General features: G+C 37.2%; 1 protein-coding gene across 2 annotated transcripts; it reads left to right on the forward strand.

The window, feature by feature from the left end:
* Positions 1-873: 873 nt before the first annotated feature.
* On the forward strand, positions 874-12,541 carry nap1l4a (nucleosome assembly protein 1-like 4a). Of its 2 annotated transcripts, XM_043228291.1 has the most exons (15): positions 874-993; positions 1,658-1,704; positions 1,960-2,020; positions 2,703-2,862; positions 4,050-4,133; positions 4,318-4,449; positions 4,951-5,022; positions 5,611-5,750; positions 6,016-6,161; positions 8,803-8,819; positions 9,221-9,340; positions 9,703-9,738; positions 9,830-9,880; positions 10,263-10,295; positions 11,566-12,541. In XM_043228291.1, the coding sequence occupies exons 2-14, from the start codon at positions 1,671-1,673 to the stop codon at positions 10,266-10,268; spliced, it is 1,059 nt and encodes a 352-aa protein (XP_043084226.1). In that variant the 5' UTR covers positions 874-993; positions 1,658-1,670; the 3' UTR covers positions 10,269-10,295; positions 11,566-12,541. The 2 variants fall into 2 exon arrangements, with proteins under 2 accessions (XP_043084226.1, XP_043084225.1); XM_043228290.1 differs by lacking the exon at positions 10,263-10,295.
* Positions 12,542-17,310: the final 4,769 nt, after the last annotated feature.

The raw sequence follows: 17,310 nt of genomic DNA on the forward strand, positions 1-17,310 counted from the left end.
AATGATCTATGCTAAGCTATGCTAACAGTGTTATCGCCAGACCCGGAGACGGGCTCAAGAACGGTAAAACTCAACTTATTAACTCTGAGGGAGTTGGAGAATGAGCCAAAAAAAAAAAAAAAATCCAAAACATATATATAAATACACACACATACAGTCTATATTCAGGAAATGTTTACATGCATTTACACACATACATTTCTATTAATTGTATATTACATACATAAATATACACAGTACACACAGACGGTTATTTTCGTGATTAATCGTTTGACAAAACGATTATATATATATATATATATATATATATATATATATATATATATATATATATATATATATATATATATATATATATATATATATATATATATATATATATATAATTGCATACCAACTTTACATGATAATGAGTTATGTGTTCTAAAAACATGAAGGTCGCTATGCAGTGTTTTTACTTCAGGGAAAAGCAAGCAGCCTGTCCCCTCGGGGCCGAAGTCGCTATAGAGAAGCCAAGCCTTGTTCAGGTGAGAGAAACTCGGGGCAAGAGCAGAAGCACACTTCACATTCACTTTTTTTACTTTCATTACATTTCACTTTTTTTAGACGAAACGCTTAAGGATCCCGCAGTTCTACCGAACCGTTCCGCCCTCAGTAGTAAAGATTTAGTGCTTGACATCAGTACGCTAAATGACTCTAGCGTTGTATTAGCTTTCTGTAAATGTATAACTCGGTACAGTAAAGCAAACGAGTTTTATCAGTTCGTTAAATTAACGGTCTGCGGTTATAACGCGCTCTGCGCGACTCGAGTACGCTACGAGCGGAGCGCGTCTCAGCCAATGGCGTCTCGCGATACAGAGGCGCGGCTCTGATTGGCCAGCCCTCGTGACCCGTGACGGCCACTCGTCCAATGAGAGCTGAGGTTGATGCGACATGCCGTAGCACTTCTCCGTCGGATAGAAGCGTGAGGACGGTCCGGAGCGTAACGTGGGGGTGAGTCAAAGAAAATGATGTTTATTGCTGCGATCACAGCTTCGCGGCGTTGTTTGGAAAGGACACGCGCGGTTTTAAAAAGCTTTAGCGACTCAATCGCGGTGTTCCGCGAGGTTCGGAGCCGTAACAGTTAAGGTGTTGACAGATACACATGCCGCACATGTGCGTGAAGGGACATTTAACAGCCACGGACACATGCGTGACAGCCCAGTGACAGCAGTCTGCCGTTTTCACTTTTATCACAGTCTCTCTTTAGGTTGCATTTCTCAAAAACCTCACCAATGAACCAAAAAGGCAGTTATTTTGTACAGAAGCAATATAACAATGTGATCATATAATGTAATGCTTTCCACATTTTAATGAGAAATGGAAAAAGAGACATACAAGTGATTGTTGCTCGATAATTCATAAGCTGTGCTTTGCTGTGATGCCCAATGAGTGTCAGATGATTAATAGCTGTTACTGACAGGCCCATTTGTTTTGCAAACTGCTCATATCGGTGTCATCCTCATCACCTGTTTAGTAATCAAAGCCACTCTGGTGTCATGCTTTGATATCTTATAAATACAGAAAGATCCTGCTCAATGAATATATTAATTGCCTGTATGTTTTAAAGCGTGACACATTTCAATTTGTGACATTTGCACATCCTTGTTTTAAATAGCTGAGGTGTGGAAATGGATAGAAAAGATGAAAAGAGCGAAGCCAAAGGTATGTTTTTGTGTCATTCGTTTACCGTATTTATGATTTCCTTACATATGTTATGCTATACGCGACTTATGTGATCGTTATAAAGAGCTCCATTATTAATAAAGCAATTTATCTCAAGTTTATAAAGTCGAAATACATTTCCAGAAATGATACGTCTGTGTCTGTGACAGCTGTGAATATGTAAGCGCATGATGAAAATACATACAGATATGCTAAAAATAACACTGGGACTCTCTTTCATTTTTTTTCCCCAAGGCAAAGGAGGAAACAAACCTTTTCAGTCTGACAAAGCAGAGGGCTTTTTAGAAGTAGAAAGGTGAGGCACAAATGTACGCGCATGAAACCAAGAAGCTAAAGAAAAAATCGCTGACTTTCTTTCTGTAAAGTTTTGTACAATTTCTTCGAAGTTTCAACGCTTTTTGTAAACGTTCGTAAAGTTGACGGAACTTGTGTTTTGCAAACATCTGTAAAGTATTAACGCTGCTAAAGCCTTGTTTTGTGTTTATAAAGTGTCGTAAACTTACGTTGTGCTGATATTTACGAAACGAGATTATGAAGCTGCTAAAAAAAAAAACGAACGGATATATAAATAAGTTTTGTAAACTTTACAGATGTTTTTTTAAAACGCAAGTGTAGTAAACTTTACTAATATTTACGGGTTTCGTCTAAGTTCTGCGACGCGTTTTATGAAATATTTATCATATTCGCCAACTTGCGTTTCGTAAACGCCTGCAAAGTGTCGCAGGCTAAACAAGTTCCTAAACGTTTACTATAAAGAAGTTGCACGATTTAACAGACGGAACTTTTCGTTTACGACACTTTCGTCTGTAAATGACGTTTCTCGCTTTAGGAAACGTCCGTAAAGTTTCATAAATGTCGAATTTAACAAGCATTCGATTTGTAAGCGACTATCTTTTTAGCAAACGTCCGTAAGCCTTCTTTAATGTGTTTTTAACATTGTGTAAAAGTGAGCTATCTGACTTTTTTTGACTGTCTAGAACGCTGAACTTCCACCTCCTGCCCAAGACCGTAAAGAGAAGAGTCTATGCCCTGAAGAGGCTCCAGCTCCAGAGCGCCAACATCGAGGCCAAGTTCTACGAAGAAGTCCACGAGCTTGAGAGGAAGTACGCCGGCCTCTACCAGCCCATCTTTGACAAGGTATGCAAATCACTCCCGTCATTTTTGTTTAAACACGCTCGGTGTTACGGAGCCGGTTCACCGAAGTATTTAACCCCTCACAAACCTGGGACGCTCGCTGCAGGCCTTGCGCCACAAAACCAGTCTTAAGGGTGCATTTTTTTTTGACTTCGAGATTTATACGTGATCCGAAAGCTGAATAAATGAGCTTTGTTAGGATCGGACAATGTTTGGCCCGAGATACAGTTATTTGCAAATCTATAATCTGTTAAAAAAATGAAATATTGAGAAAATTACATTTTATGTTGTTCTACTTAACTTTTTAGCATGCATTTTACTAATCAGAAATTAGCAATGGTTTTATATAATTGATAATAAGCGATCATTTTGACCCGTACGATGTAGTTGGCTGCTTCCACATTCATTCGTCCAAATTCATACGGATTGGCAGCTTGCACGAATTAGTACTAGTTAGCCACCTCGTAAAATACGTACAAATTGTGCTCAAGTCGGCGCTAGAGAACGAACGTCCAGCTCAAGCTCGTCCGTTTCCTTGTCTGGAGATGATCTAGTAGTTCAGCTTTTACCCACAATGCATATAAAGGGCAGCCAGCCTTCTTGTTACACGCCTGTTCTAGGAAATGGTATCATAGCCAGCAGAATTAATAAATTTATTATTGTTTTTACACACTTGTTTAAGAAATGAATGCTGTGTGTCTTTGAAATGATGATGATGTCATGTATACGCATTGATGTCATGTATACGCAATGACGATGTCATGTATACGCAATGACGACGCAATGACGATGTCATGTATACGCAATGACGATGTCATCTTACGCAATGACGATGTCATCTTACGCAATGATGATGTCATCTTACGCAATGATGATGTCATGTCATGTATACGCAATGATGATGTCATCTTACGCAATGATGATGTCATCTTACGCAATGATGATGTCATGATACGCAATGATGATGTCATGTATACGCAATGATGATGTCATGTATACGCAATGATGATGTCATGTATACGCAATGATGATGTCATCTTACGCAATGATGATGTCATGTATACGCAATGATGATGTCATCTTACGCAATGATGATGTCATCTTACGCAATGATGATGTCATGTATACGCAATGATGATGTCATGTGTACGGAATGGCGATGTCACAAAGCACAATGCTCCTTTGTTCAGAGACGGGACGTCGTGGCTGGTGCCGTTGAACCCACGGACGAGGAATGCGAATGGCAGAGTGACAGGGAGGAAGAGGATCTTGCTGTAAGTGGATACTTGTGAGAGTACCGAACAAAATATATCAGAAATGTATATCATACCCGCTTCCTTGGCACGGCTGCTTTGTCTTCTTTTTTTTTGCTTGAAGACAAGTGGATGCGATCCATATCGCATTTTGAGGATGCGATATGGATAATGGTGTATTTGACTCAATGATTTTCACCCGCAGGAAGATTTGCAGAAGAAAGCCGCTCTGGAGGAGAAGCAGGCGGATTCTGCCGGCGCCGATGATTCGAAGGGAATCCCGGAGTTTTGGCTCACCATCTTCAAACGTGTCGATATGCTGGGAGAAATGCTGCAGGTCGCATTATTTCTACTTAATACATTTGCAAAAAAATTGGTTTATTTTAACATTTTGGGCTTTTCTAAGCACCGTGTTTATAGGTTTGGGTTTCATTTTTATGTTTTTTTTTTTTTTTTTTATTCAATTGTGGTAGAAAGGTGTCAAAATATTAAATATAATTTAGGTTTTCATTACTACTTAAAATAGTATATTATGTATGTTTTTTCTAATTAGATTTTTAATTATATCATTAATATTATACATTTATATATTTACATTACATATTTATACATTTATTCGTATTTATGACAACCTAAAAAATGTTTTAATTAGAATTTAAAATAAAATTTAACTGAATGTGCCACAGCATTGTGCTGAGAATCACAGCGAGAACGACTGGTCAAAAATTAAACAAAATATTAAAGAATAATACAAATGAGTTAAATAAGCAGGGTTTTAATTAGAAGCCCAAGTGCTGCCTCGGTTTAACCGCTGTGGGATGTTTTTTGTTTTCTGCAGGAGCACGATGAGCCAGTCCTGAAACACCTGCAGGACATCACTGTGAAGTTTTCTGAGCCCGGACAGCCAATGGTTTGTAAAACAGCTAAACAAGCTCGTGTCCAGCGATGCACCGAAATGAAAATTCATGAGCGAAGCCGAACAAAATAAATAATTTTTTTTTTTACAATTGCATAAATTAAATAGCCCAAATGTGCTTTTTATTGTTTTATCTAGCTTTTCAAATAATAAAAAATAATACATTACAAAACAACAATTTAATAATATCTGCTTAGCACTAAACATTTCTTAACTATACTTATAACTACACCAACACAGCGCAGTCCGAAAGTTGGAAAAAATAATATTTTTTTCCCTATTTTAAGACCCTCTTCTTGAACCAGGCGTGTGTGTTTTTTACTGCAGAAGAAAATTCTTTAAAAAAAAAAAATTACAGATCCCAATTGTAATAATTACTATCGTTATTATGGTCTTTTTCATGCATTTTTAAAATAAAATGAGAAATGTTCCTGAGGAGAAACGCTCTTTTAGCAGCCGTGTGTGTATTAGAAAACGTTTCTCGGACACGTCTTCTGTATAATTTCTTCTCTTATATATTTTGCGGTTATTATGCCATTTCACGCAGCTTTTTAATGCATTTTTTTTCATACGTTGTCACAGAGTTTCACGTTAGAGTTCCACTTCGAGCCCAACAGCTACTTCAGCAACACGGTCCTCGCTAAAGTCTACAAGATGAAATCAGAGCCGGACGCAGCAGACCCGTTCTCATTCGAGGGGCCGGAGATCGTAGACTGTGAAGGGTAAGACGGAGAAACACTGCTTGCTGATGCTAAAAAGCGGGGGAAGGTTGGAATAATTGGGATATTTTCACGTTTTTTTAAAAAGAAGCCTCTTATGTGCACGACGGCTGCTTTATGGGCTCAAAAATAATTAGAAAACAGCCATCAAAGCTGAATTCGCAGCATCTTCAGGCATCGGTGGTCCTTCAGAAACCTTGTTCTTGGCGTGCGTCTGGGTGAGCGGTGTTTCTAATCACTGTCTTTTCCATTGTTTTTTTTCTTTTAGTTGTAAGATTGACTGGCACAAAGGCAAAGACGTGACCGTCAAAGTCGTTAAGAAGAAGCAGAAGCACAAAGGCAGAGGGACCGTTCGTACGGTCACCAAAGAGGTCCCGCAGGACTCCTTCTTCAACTTCTTCAATCCGGCGAAAGGTAAGAGACAATCAACAAAAAGCCTACGCCTCGGTCTGCGAAATAAACCTAAGCCGATCTCAACGGTTCACTGTTACGCGAGTGTGAGTTATGCCATGCTCTTTGTGTGACTTAATTAGTCTCCAATCATGGGATTGAGATAATTGAGCGGGTTTTCCAAAGCTTTGACCTCCTTTCTTACGTCATACGAAGAGGCTTTTCTTGTTGCTTGTCGGTTAGTTTCTGAATAGGTTTGTCGGTTTGGCCGTTTATTTCTTACTGCCAATTAATGACTAAATTCATCATCTTTTTTTTACTAATGGAAATATTATTTATTTTATTTGAACTACTGACTTCAAGTGTCTGTCTTGAGCGATATCAACAACATCAAGCACTAAATTCAGTTTTCATGGGACTAAGCATATTATGTTTGTGCGCGAATGTCATTTTTAGTGTCCTGTGGACAGCAGGTGGCATCACGCAAGTGTTTTTTTGTCTAAATAGATGAACAAAGGTCCACTAGACACTGTTCTGTATGTAATGCAAGTGGTCTTCCTCAAGGCGGCGCTCGATAGCTGAGTCTCCCGTTGATTTATTGGAGACGTTCTATTCATTTTAAGCTATTTATCGCAAACAAATGGAGCAGTTTTATACAATGGTTTTTAAAAATGTATTTGTCCGTCTTGACCTTCGCTATCTATATTATGTGACTTATGTGATTATTATTATTATTATTATTATTAGGAAAACAATAATAAAAGCATATAGGGTCACATATTGACAAAAATCGAGCTTCATATTTCATTGTTGTCTAGACAGTGATTGCTAGTGGAATTTATAGGTTTGTTTTTGGAAGAAATTAGTGCTTTTTTTTTTACTCAGCAAAGATATGTTAAATTAATCAAGAGAGACTAAAATTGTTACAGAGTTTTATATTTTGATTGCTGTTTTTTTTTTTTTATTACTATATTAAGCAGCACAATTGTTTTCAACATTAATAATAATAATAATAATAATAATAACAGAATGATGCTTAAAAAAAAAAATATATATATATATATATATATATATATATATATATATATATATATATATATATATATATATATATATATATATATATAGCTATATATATATATACATACTATAGCCATACTTTAACCACATTCATACTTTCTAATGAAATGCTTTTTTTTAGTAAAAAGATTTAAATGCTTATTCTTGCGGTTTGATGCATGCGTTTCGAAAGTAGAATTATTGAAATAAAATCAAACAAATGCATAGTACTTACAGTATTATTAGTATTAGTAGTACTACTAATAGTTATTTTACCATATTGTTTAAAATGCGAAGAAATCAGACCCGTTTTATTTCCGCATTACTGACAAATATGTCTCCAGTCGATATTTTATATAAGCGAGTCAGCTTTTTGTTTTTGAGTGCGTCTCATTCAGTTTCAGCAACATGGCGCCTGCTTCTTCCTGTAGCTTTTTCAGCATTTATTAACCAAACACAGCGTCATATAAACATATCCCGCCCTCCCGTTTTTTTTTTGTTTTTTTTTTAGCGAAGGAATGCCAGTTAAATTTGTACTTTCAACCGCCGTGACATTGCTCTTCCTTCACCTCAATCAGCCTTTCCAAAAATGCCGAGAATTGAATGCTTGGCATTGTAAGCGTCATTTTTCCCATCAGCCCCTCTGATGTAGTGTAAAGAATGCGGCCCGTCCTGCACACGGGACTGTGGGAAAGAGACGCTCTTACCGTCAATCAGCGCGGCGCCGGATGTGTGCCATTTATCTGTTACCGAGGTGATTTCCACAACATTCCCGTCTGAGGTGCGGCGGCCGCTGGGTGATGTAACGCTCTCAGGGCTTGATGGATCTCTGAGAAGACTATAAAGAGACGTCTCCTTTAGGCCAGACTTTGATCAGCTTCTTTAAAAAAAAAAAAAAAAAAAAAAAAAAAAGGACTTGCATTTGCATGTTTGAATCTCAAAACCTGTCAGGACCAAGGCGGGTCATACTTCACCTGAAATAGAAAGAAAATAAGCCTGTTTTGGGACTGTTTTTTTAACATTTATTTATAATATATATATATATATATATATATATATATATATATATATATATATATATATATATATATATATATATAATATAATATTCTATTTAAACATTTAAACATAATTTTTCTTATAATATATTCCTGTGTTGCAGTGCAGAATTTTTAACATTTCTTATCATTTTTAATATTTTTGTGGAAACTGTGATGCATCTTTTTGTTTAGTTTTACCAGGACTTTTTATTATTCTTATATGTATTAATTGAGCTATATTAAAATAAATAAAATAAAATATTTAAATTGATAAAAAAACTTCCCTAAATAAAGTTAAATTAATATAAATATACACATGTATATCTTAAAAAAAAAAAAAATATATATATATATATATATATATATATATATATATATATATATATATATATATATATATAAAACAGAATATTATGTAATTACAATTTCAATTTTATTTCAAATGTAGTTAATTGTAATAGGCTATATTTTCTTTTGTCACATTGTAATTTAACTTTTATTTTTTTTTTTTTTTTTTTTTATTTGTGCCAGAATTAATACTTTTCCTTTTTTCTTTTCTTTTCTAGCGTCACCTGATGGCATGGTGAGTGAGACGTCCAGCACTCTTGTGTTTTTTGTCGTGTTTGTAAACCTCCACACGTCTTTCAGCTGCCTACACAAACACGTAGTGTAGTTCAATCCTCCTCTGCGAGTTTAGAAAACACGTCACCAACAAGAAACATCTCGAGAGTTTCTGCGTCAGTGTCGGTTACCTCTTAGAGTTTGAAAAAAAAAAAACAAACAAAAAAAACACAAGCACAATTATTTCACAACGACTTCTCAGCTAGTGCTCGATAACATCTGTAGGTCACGATCTTGAAAGTGTGGCGTTAGTATGACATCAGGAGATGCTATTCTCAGCCCTGGAATTATTAAACGTTTCAATTACAATAATTGACGTCCATTGGATGCTCACCGTGTCTGTGTGTGTGTGTGTGTGTCCAGGATGAAGACTTGGACTTCACTCTAGCCGCAGATTTTGAGATCGGACACTTTTTCCGAGAGAGGGTCATTCCCAGAGCAGTGCTTTATTTCACTGGAGAGGCCTTAGAGGACGACGAGAGCGTATGTCTGCTCTTTTTATATTACCATCACAAGAAAAAAATCTCTCTGACTGACTATAGATTCAACAACTGATCTGAAAATGTTTAATATACTTTGTGTGCTTTGCATTGGCTTTAATTGAAATAAAAAAGTATTTTATTAGATACAATTTTGTGTTAAGACTCCTACAACAGGTCAATTTTTACTAGATTTTTACTGTTTTTTTTTTTTTTAAATTGTGGACAATAAAAAAAGCGTAAAAATCTATGTGGGTTGTTTAATTTGAATAATAACACTGAAGATATTGTAAATGCTTAATGTGTTGCCCAGACCCTCTTGTAAATAAACATCACATTGATGTGTAATTTTATGCTGTTTTGCAGTACGAAGAGGAGGATCTTGAAGAGGGAGAGGAGGAGGTGGGAATCTTTTAATAGACCCTGATCATTTCATAATGCTCCACATTTACGGCAATTGCAGTGTGACAGCAGATGATTGTTTGTCATTCAGGATCTGGATGACGAAGGTGAAGAAGAGGACGAGGGAGATTTTGATCCCACGGTGAGCATTTGTCAAACTATCAATTATTCGGAAAAAGCAGCACATAATTAGCTGGGGTTATACTTTTTTCTAAATTTTTCAATCAAATTCATCACAAATTTGAGGAGTTCTGGCATACTGGTGGATGCTGTATGCTGCTTGCTGTATTATTCTGTATATTTATATGATATATGGAGCAACAAATTAGTATGCAGTGCACAACTTACTGGTTGCTGTGTATTTTATGTACAAACACAGTCGTCTCTTAATCACTGCATTGAGTAGATCTTTATTGAGGATGTGGGTTTGATTGAGTTGGTCTGGATCGAAAGCATTAACTTTGTATTGCTTCGTGATCAGCCGCATGCCTGATAAACCTGTGTTTGCCCCTTCCCTTTTACAGGCATAATTCATTTCTCACTTCATGCATTTCTAGGTAAGAGACACCTGAAGGGATGTGGCGCTGTTTCCAATCGTATCTATTCCGATCCGCCTCCCCTTCATTGTTTTAGCCTTTTTCCTCTGTTTTCGCTCTTGTGTCACTTTCACACGAAAGGTTTGTTAAAGCGCATGAACGCGGCCAAACTATTTTTTTGTTCGCGTGTAGATGCTGAACACTTATTTCGCAAACGTACTGTGGTTTAAAACAACTTGGAGACGTGAGCGTAGATCTGCCAGAATTACGCAGCTAATAACATTGACTTACAATAGCACGTAGGTGACTTAAATGTTTCACGATTTTATGCGCACGATTTCGTAAAATCATTTCAAATTTGATGTCTGCTACAGGTCTCAAAATGGTTGGGACTTGAGCAGGAAAGGGCTGAAAAAAAAAAAGTCACCTGGGAGAATAACTAGCAATTGAGTTAACATCAGTTCTGTAACATGAGTAGCTATTAAAGGGATGTCTTAGAGATGCAGGGCTTTTATTATGTAATAAATTACGCATAATTAACTTATAAAATAGTAATAAATAAGTAATACTTATAAATGTAACTGAAGTAAAATAAATGGTTTTTTTGTCTTTTTTTTGGCTGATAAATACAGAAAGTATTTAATGTTGCCAAACTGTCGTCTGAACTTAGATGGCAGGCGCTCAATACTACTAGAGAGTGTTTACTATGGTGAAAGTATTTTAAAAAAACCAAAGCGCAGCTGGAAAAAATGCGAAAGCGGATCAACCAGGATGCAACAAACAAATGAAAGTGTGAAAATGACATTTAAGACTAAACTTCTGAACTCCCACTCACTAACTTAACCTTATAGGTGAAGTGTGTAATGATTTTAATATTAAGTGGTGAGACATATCAATTTCTGTCTTGATCGTGTGCAGTAGTTGGGTTCTGGAAGTAAAAATGGTATTTTTACCATTTTTAATAATAAAAAATTTTGATACTAGGCGATTTCTTCTGGAACCAGCGCTACTAAAAAAAAGTGGGCAGGCACTAATAAACCCTGTAGTGGGATTTATGGGTAAGGCTAATTTGCAACCAATGACAGATGGGGGGGGCGGAGCCAAAACCTGTTCGAAAATATTAGCTGCGCTATTAGGGTTAATGCAGAAATTACACACTTCACTTTTACCAAAGCATGCATTTATAAACCAAACCATCGTCAGGCAAATCATTGCTACCTGTTGCACAATGCCTGAAATAATATTACTAATACACCTTTTATGTTTTATCTCTACCTCGTTGTGCCTACAGAAAGACCCTCCTCCTGCAGAGTGCAAACAGCAGTAAGACCGACGAGCAGATAGCCACGGCACAACTCGGCTGTCCGTCAGGCAAATAGACGACGTGGACGCAGGCCTCATTTCCTCGTGGGCTCGCCACACTAATGCAATAGGAAACCAAACGCTGTTTAGGAAATGCATGTTTGTTTGTTTGTTTATTTCTCTACTGTTTACTTTTACAGAGGTGACCTCAGTGTTCTCATTCATAAGTCGTGTGATTTCGCGCTCAAAAACGCAACCCTCAAAACGGATAACGTGTAAAGACGTGTGATTTTCTTTTATTTTCTATATTTCGAAACGTTAGAGCTGGTATGCAAGAGGGTCTAGCAGAAGTTGCTACACGTGTTTTGAATTCTTAACGTCCATATGCAACCGTGGCCATTTTTTGCAACATAGCAGGTTTTTGGACACTCCCCAGACGATACGAGCTCCCAGGCGTCGTCCAGTGTAGCATTACTCAGGGTTTCTTTTGCCAACAAAACGAACCTGCTGTCTTCACGAATCGGACATAGCTTAAATCTCCGATGTAGCTGTTACAATGTAGTTCCGAAAGTGTTTTGATGCGGATCGTCCGGCTCATTGGTAGCCGAACGATGTGGATTGCGGTAATGGGATATTTCTGATTCGTCTCCAGGGTTGGGCGTCATCGAATTCCTCATCCCTGCGTGACGTAGCGCATATCCATGCCATGCACGTTGACATGGGATTTCAATCGTATTTTATTTCGCCATGTGGTTATGTGTCAAGTTGCTTGCATTCATGCACAGAATTGCATCAGTATTGGGAATGATAACGAACAGATCTTAAAGCCATTGCAGGTTTACTCTCCGTTTGAACTGTGTGCGAGCAGTAGCCTTATCTGGAACTTCTTTGGTTTGTAACGCAGCATTGTTTCCATTTTGTACAAAATAGACAAAAAGATTCTATTAAATGTTGTGCGCCAAAAAGTCTTGCTCTTCTTTTTTTTGTGAAATCTGATGCTGCTCGCCTGATGATAAAGCTGAAGGATAATATCAATGCCAGTACAACACTTCAGAACGATGGCATCAGGTTTCGTTCAGTACACGTAAAAACATCTAGAAGTTCTGCTGAACGTGACTTTCTGTTCCCCACACCTCATTGATCTCGTACATTTTATTCTGGCCTGTTTTAAGAGAAATATAATGCTTGAAATGACCGTGGAAGGCTATAATTATTCGGCGAGCATAATTAGGTGGAAATTAGAGCGGGAAACCGAACCCCACCAAACCAGATTCCAGAAAGGCATCAGCTATGTGAGGAATCCCAACACTGAGACTGCTTCACCAATGTGAGGCTGCTTTGTGCGAAATGCTTGCCGGCATTCTCTTAGTACTTTCTAAAGTGTGTAATCCGCTGGTTCAGATTCCAGAAAGCCGGATCGCTTCTGTGTGGGATCATTCCCACCTTTGCAACTCACCTTCGTGAGTTCGGGGATGTGGTTGAAAATTATCTCAAAATCTTGCTATACTTCAGAGTGGAATGAAGAGAATTTGTCTCCTGCTTTTTTATCATCATGGCACGGATGGAATCGCATTATTGTCATTCTAGTTTTGCGAAGCTTACGGGCATGAAAGTGGTCAGAAAAACTTCTCACGGTGTGATATGCAGACATAAGGATGTCTAATTAAAGATGCAATTACTTCAAATTTGTAAACCCACATTTGATGAAGATTTAAGTCCTTTCAGAAAGATAAAAAGCTGTTTTATTTTACATAAGAGCGGCCCACCTTCATGGTCATGGCCATGTTGGGATCTGCCTAATACTTTTAATTTTTAGAAAATGCCATATTTATGTAGTTTATGTGATGCTTCCTCCACACCAATAGGTGTCAGTATAAAGTCCAAAACAATAAAAATGCCACTGTACACTTTTATGGGGGTAATAATGTTGATTTTTTTATGGCTTGTCGTATCCATATTTTTCCTGAACTCGGAAGTAAGTCTATGGGCGAGGCTTCTGGTTCGTTAGAAGCTATAGATAACGACAAAAATAACGATGTGCAGTAAACGGTAAAACTGTTTGCACTATAAACGAGTGTGTCTAAGATCAAACATTAAAATAACATAACGGCACACAAAAATGTTCAATATCAAGCAGCAGAATGAATCGTTTCGTACAGCTAAAAATAGTTGGCCGTGGATGAGACCAGAAGCTATACCCATAGAATTTAGAAAAGGCGAGAAAAAGTTGGATGGGAAAGGGTTGTACAAGTTTTTAGCACACAGCAACAAAAACTCAATGAACTTTGCACTACAGAACATGTACCGTCAATTGTTTACAGCCACAAATTATAACACTGAACAAATGCATATGAAGACAGAACAAAGAATCTGTTATCCAGTGTGTTCTGCGGTCTCTGAGAAACTTCTAACACCCCCACAGTTTCAAATGTCGCGTCCATTGTGGTCTCAGCTCCCTCCTGTCGCATACATGAAAACACCCTTTCATTCTCAATTAAATATTTTTACATAATATTCAATTTCTCTCAAATTATAATGTTACTTTCACTGTATTGGCACCTTCCACAAATAGGGCACAAAACAGAGGTTATATCTTAAATAATGTGATATAACTTTTCGGTACAAGGAGTTGCCTTCAAAACTGCAGATTGAGCTTGATTTCATGGGGTTGAATTTAGAAACATCTGTTTAAAACGAATGTTACGTTAATTTCTTTGTGTGGTAATTTTACAAAAAAGGGGAGGGGGGGATAACACGGTAACGGTTGATTTCAATGTTGTTAAATTACTGTAGCCACTTGTTTATCCAAATTATGTTACCCGGTTTTATAGAATTTATGCGATAACAAGGTTGATTTTAATACTTGTAACTATATTACATCCTGGGTGACAAATTACAAATGATGAAAATATGGGGGTGGTTACAGGGTTGATTTTAATATCTTTATATTATTTTAACTTGTTCATCCAAATTAAGTTACTTCTAGCAAATTTACGAAAAATTGTTCCCGGTATTATGGAATTACATTTTGTGTTATGTGGTAACAAGGTTTATTATTTTGCGTATTATATTGGATCTCCAGTGTGTGCCCTTTCAATGAAAACCTTGAACAGACCTAGACCTAGAACAGACCTTTTGTTTGTCGTTGAAGTTAATGTGTTTGTCCTCAGTGGATTAACACCACTTCACCCCAAAACTCAAGAGCTTCAAGTCTTCAGGTCCTAAATCCTTCCCTGCAGTCACACTTGACAGTGACCTTACATTCTTCCCCAGCTTCCCTTTGCCTTTTATGGCTGCCCGGTTTGCTTGACCAGCCCTCACTGAAACCACAGAAACTCTTGTGTGAGGTCCTTTAATGTCCCATAGCGGAAACAACCGATCCTTAGAACTCAACAGAAGAGAGATTTGTGTTTTGTCTTGGATGGGCAGTCTTAAAATAAATGCCTTATTGTAACATGTAGATGTCTGATAATTCAAGACGGCACCATATCGCCAACTACACTAAATGACTGCACTGTAATACAGAAAGCAATGAAGAAGTTCTATTAAGATCTCTGTTATGGAAAATGATATACCAGTTACTCATATTGTCTCCATCTGGTAGTTCTGGTACGTAAATCCACATCCCATCGTATTAACGCACACAGCTGCCTCGGATGACGCCGTTTTATCTCTGCTGACAGTTACCATCACTGGGTATAAAAATATGTTACTACTGTGTACAGTATGTTTCCACAGATTTAAACTCTGCAAAATTCTGTCTGATTATTTCTAGAGCTGTTTGGTCTCCATCCAGGGCTACATTAATGCAGAGGCTTACCTGGAATTAAACTCAGGGCCCATAAGCTAAAGAAGGTCCCCACTGCTGTATGACATATTGAGATTGATTACGACAGTTTACAATGTGCTGGCCAATTTAGGCACTTTTTTTTGTCAATACAGTCTTAATGAAGGTTCTTTATTGTCATCTTGTTGTTCAATGTAGACTCTTTAACATCCACAGAATCTTCCAATGGCACAAAAGGCTATTTACTGTGAAGAAAGATTCTTTGGATATTTTTCCACTTAAAAAATGCCTCTAATCAAATGCAGAAAAGTCAAATTGTTCTGCATGTTTAAACAAACTTCAATATGCAGCAGCTAGAGTTCTTACTAGAACCAAAAAGTATGAACAATAAGCCCAGTTCTGCCAGCACTGCACTGGATCCCTAATAAACATTTAAAATTTAAAAGCCCTGAATGGCACCTCAGTACTTGAGTCCTATACGATATTATAGTCCTCCACGTCCACTGTGTTCTTAAAACTCTGGAGATTTGATAATACCTTGCATATCAATATCAACTGCAGGCAGCAGATTCTTTTTCTATTTAGTGCCCAACCTTGGGAACAGTCTCCCTAACACTGTTCAGGAGGCAGACACACTCTGTCAGTTTAAAGGATTAGTTCACCCCAAAATGAAAATTCTGTCATTAATTACTCACCTTCAAGTTGTTCCAAACCCTTATTATAAGGCATGCATATGTGTTGCAATACTCTCCAGAATGGCAGAAGACATAACTCGGGAGAATTTGTGTAAATTGTTATTTTGGCTAAACAAAAACAAGTATTTTTCTAGCATTGAAAAACTGAGCCACTGATGTATTTTACTGTTTTACTGATGTATTTACTATATTTACAATATTTCTGGATCTGAGATCATTTCAGTTGTGTTGCTGTCTTTGGAGAATCAGATGGCTCTCAGATTTCATTAAAAATATCTTTGAGATTTTGAGTTTAGAACGACATGAGGGTGAGTAACCTGGATTACACATTTCTAAAATTCAAATCTGTTAAACCATTGTTAGGGCGCCTTAACTTCCCATAACACATAATGTATTTGTCCCGTGGTAGGAATAATGGAAGCTATGCTAGTATTAGTCTCTCTCTGTCTTATTCCGAGGTCTCTTTAGCCACACCAGATCCAGTCTGTATCCCGCCAAATGGTGGATCAGGAACTAGAGATGACCTCTACATCCCTGAATGTCAGTGGAGACCAGGAGACAGATCCCCAGTAAAGACCTTGTCTCCTAGACAGCCATCGGGACAAAGCCACGGGAACCATATTCCAAGCCACTGGACAATATTCACCCTCAATATATCTTTAGTTTATAAGTTTAGTTGGGGACACTTAAATTTTAGCTATATTATCTACATTGAAGGTAAATAAATGATAAACACTTTTGTTATGGGGTGAATCATCCCAATCTTAATAAATATATTGAATTTACAAATACCATTAAATAGCCTTACATAATATCTGCACACACTGAAGCTGGAATGACTTCAGTAATCTTAAGATATAAATGTTGAGTCAGTCGGTATTGTTAATTAATTCATGGAAATGTTAGGGTGCTCTTATTAAAACAATAGAGCAGCATTACTTGCTCGACATGCTCTATACAAAGCAACTTACAATAAAACTTGAGGAACAGGCTTTAACCAGTGATTAAATGTCTTCTACAATCTACTCCATAAATCACTCTCACTTGGAAATCAAATGAAAATACCAGTTTAGATCCTTTTTCACCAATCCATGTTTATTTAACCGTTCGGCAATGTCATTGCTTTTCAACGTATGAAAAATGATAGATTGCGAGAAAAATGGTAGTCATATTTTGCTCAGGACACTGAGGCACGCCCACTTAAATCTTTCTGAACGTTACAGTGAGTGTGAATGAAATGAATGAGGTTTTT

Source organism: Puntigrus tetrazona, chromosome 25, assembly GCF_018831695.1.
Source record: "Puntigrus tetrazona isolate hp1 chromosome 25, ASM1883169v1, whole genome shotgun sequence".
Lineage (NCBI taxonomy): Eukaryota > Metazoa > Chordata > Actinopteri > Cypriniformes > Cyprinidae > Puntigrus > Puntigrus tetrazona.

Coding starts and splice junctions, on each gene's coding strand:
- nap1l4a (XM_043228290.1), top strand. CDS start 1,671: ATGGATAGAAAAGATGAAAAGAGCGAAGCCAAAG. Junction 1,705..1,959: donor TGAAAAGAGCGAAGCCAAAG/GTATGTTTTTGT, acceptor TTTTTCCCCAAG/GCAAAGGAGGAAACAAACCT. Junction 2,021..2,702: donor GGCTTTTTAGAAGTAGAAAG/GTGAGGCACAAA, acceptor TTGACTGTCTAG/AACGCTGAACTTCCACCTCC.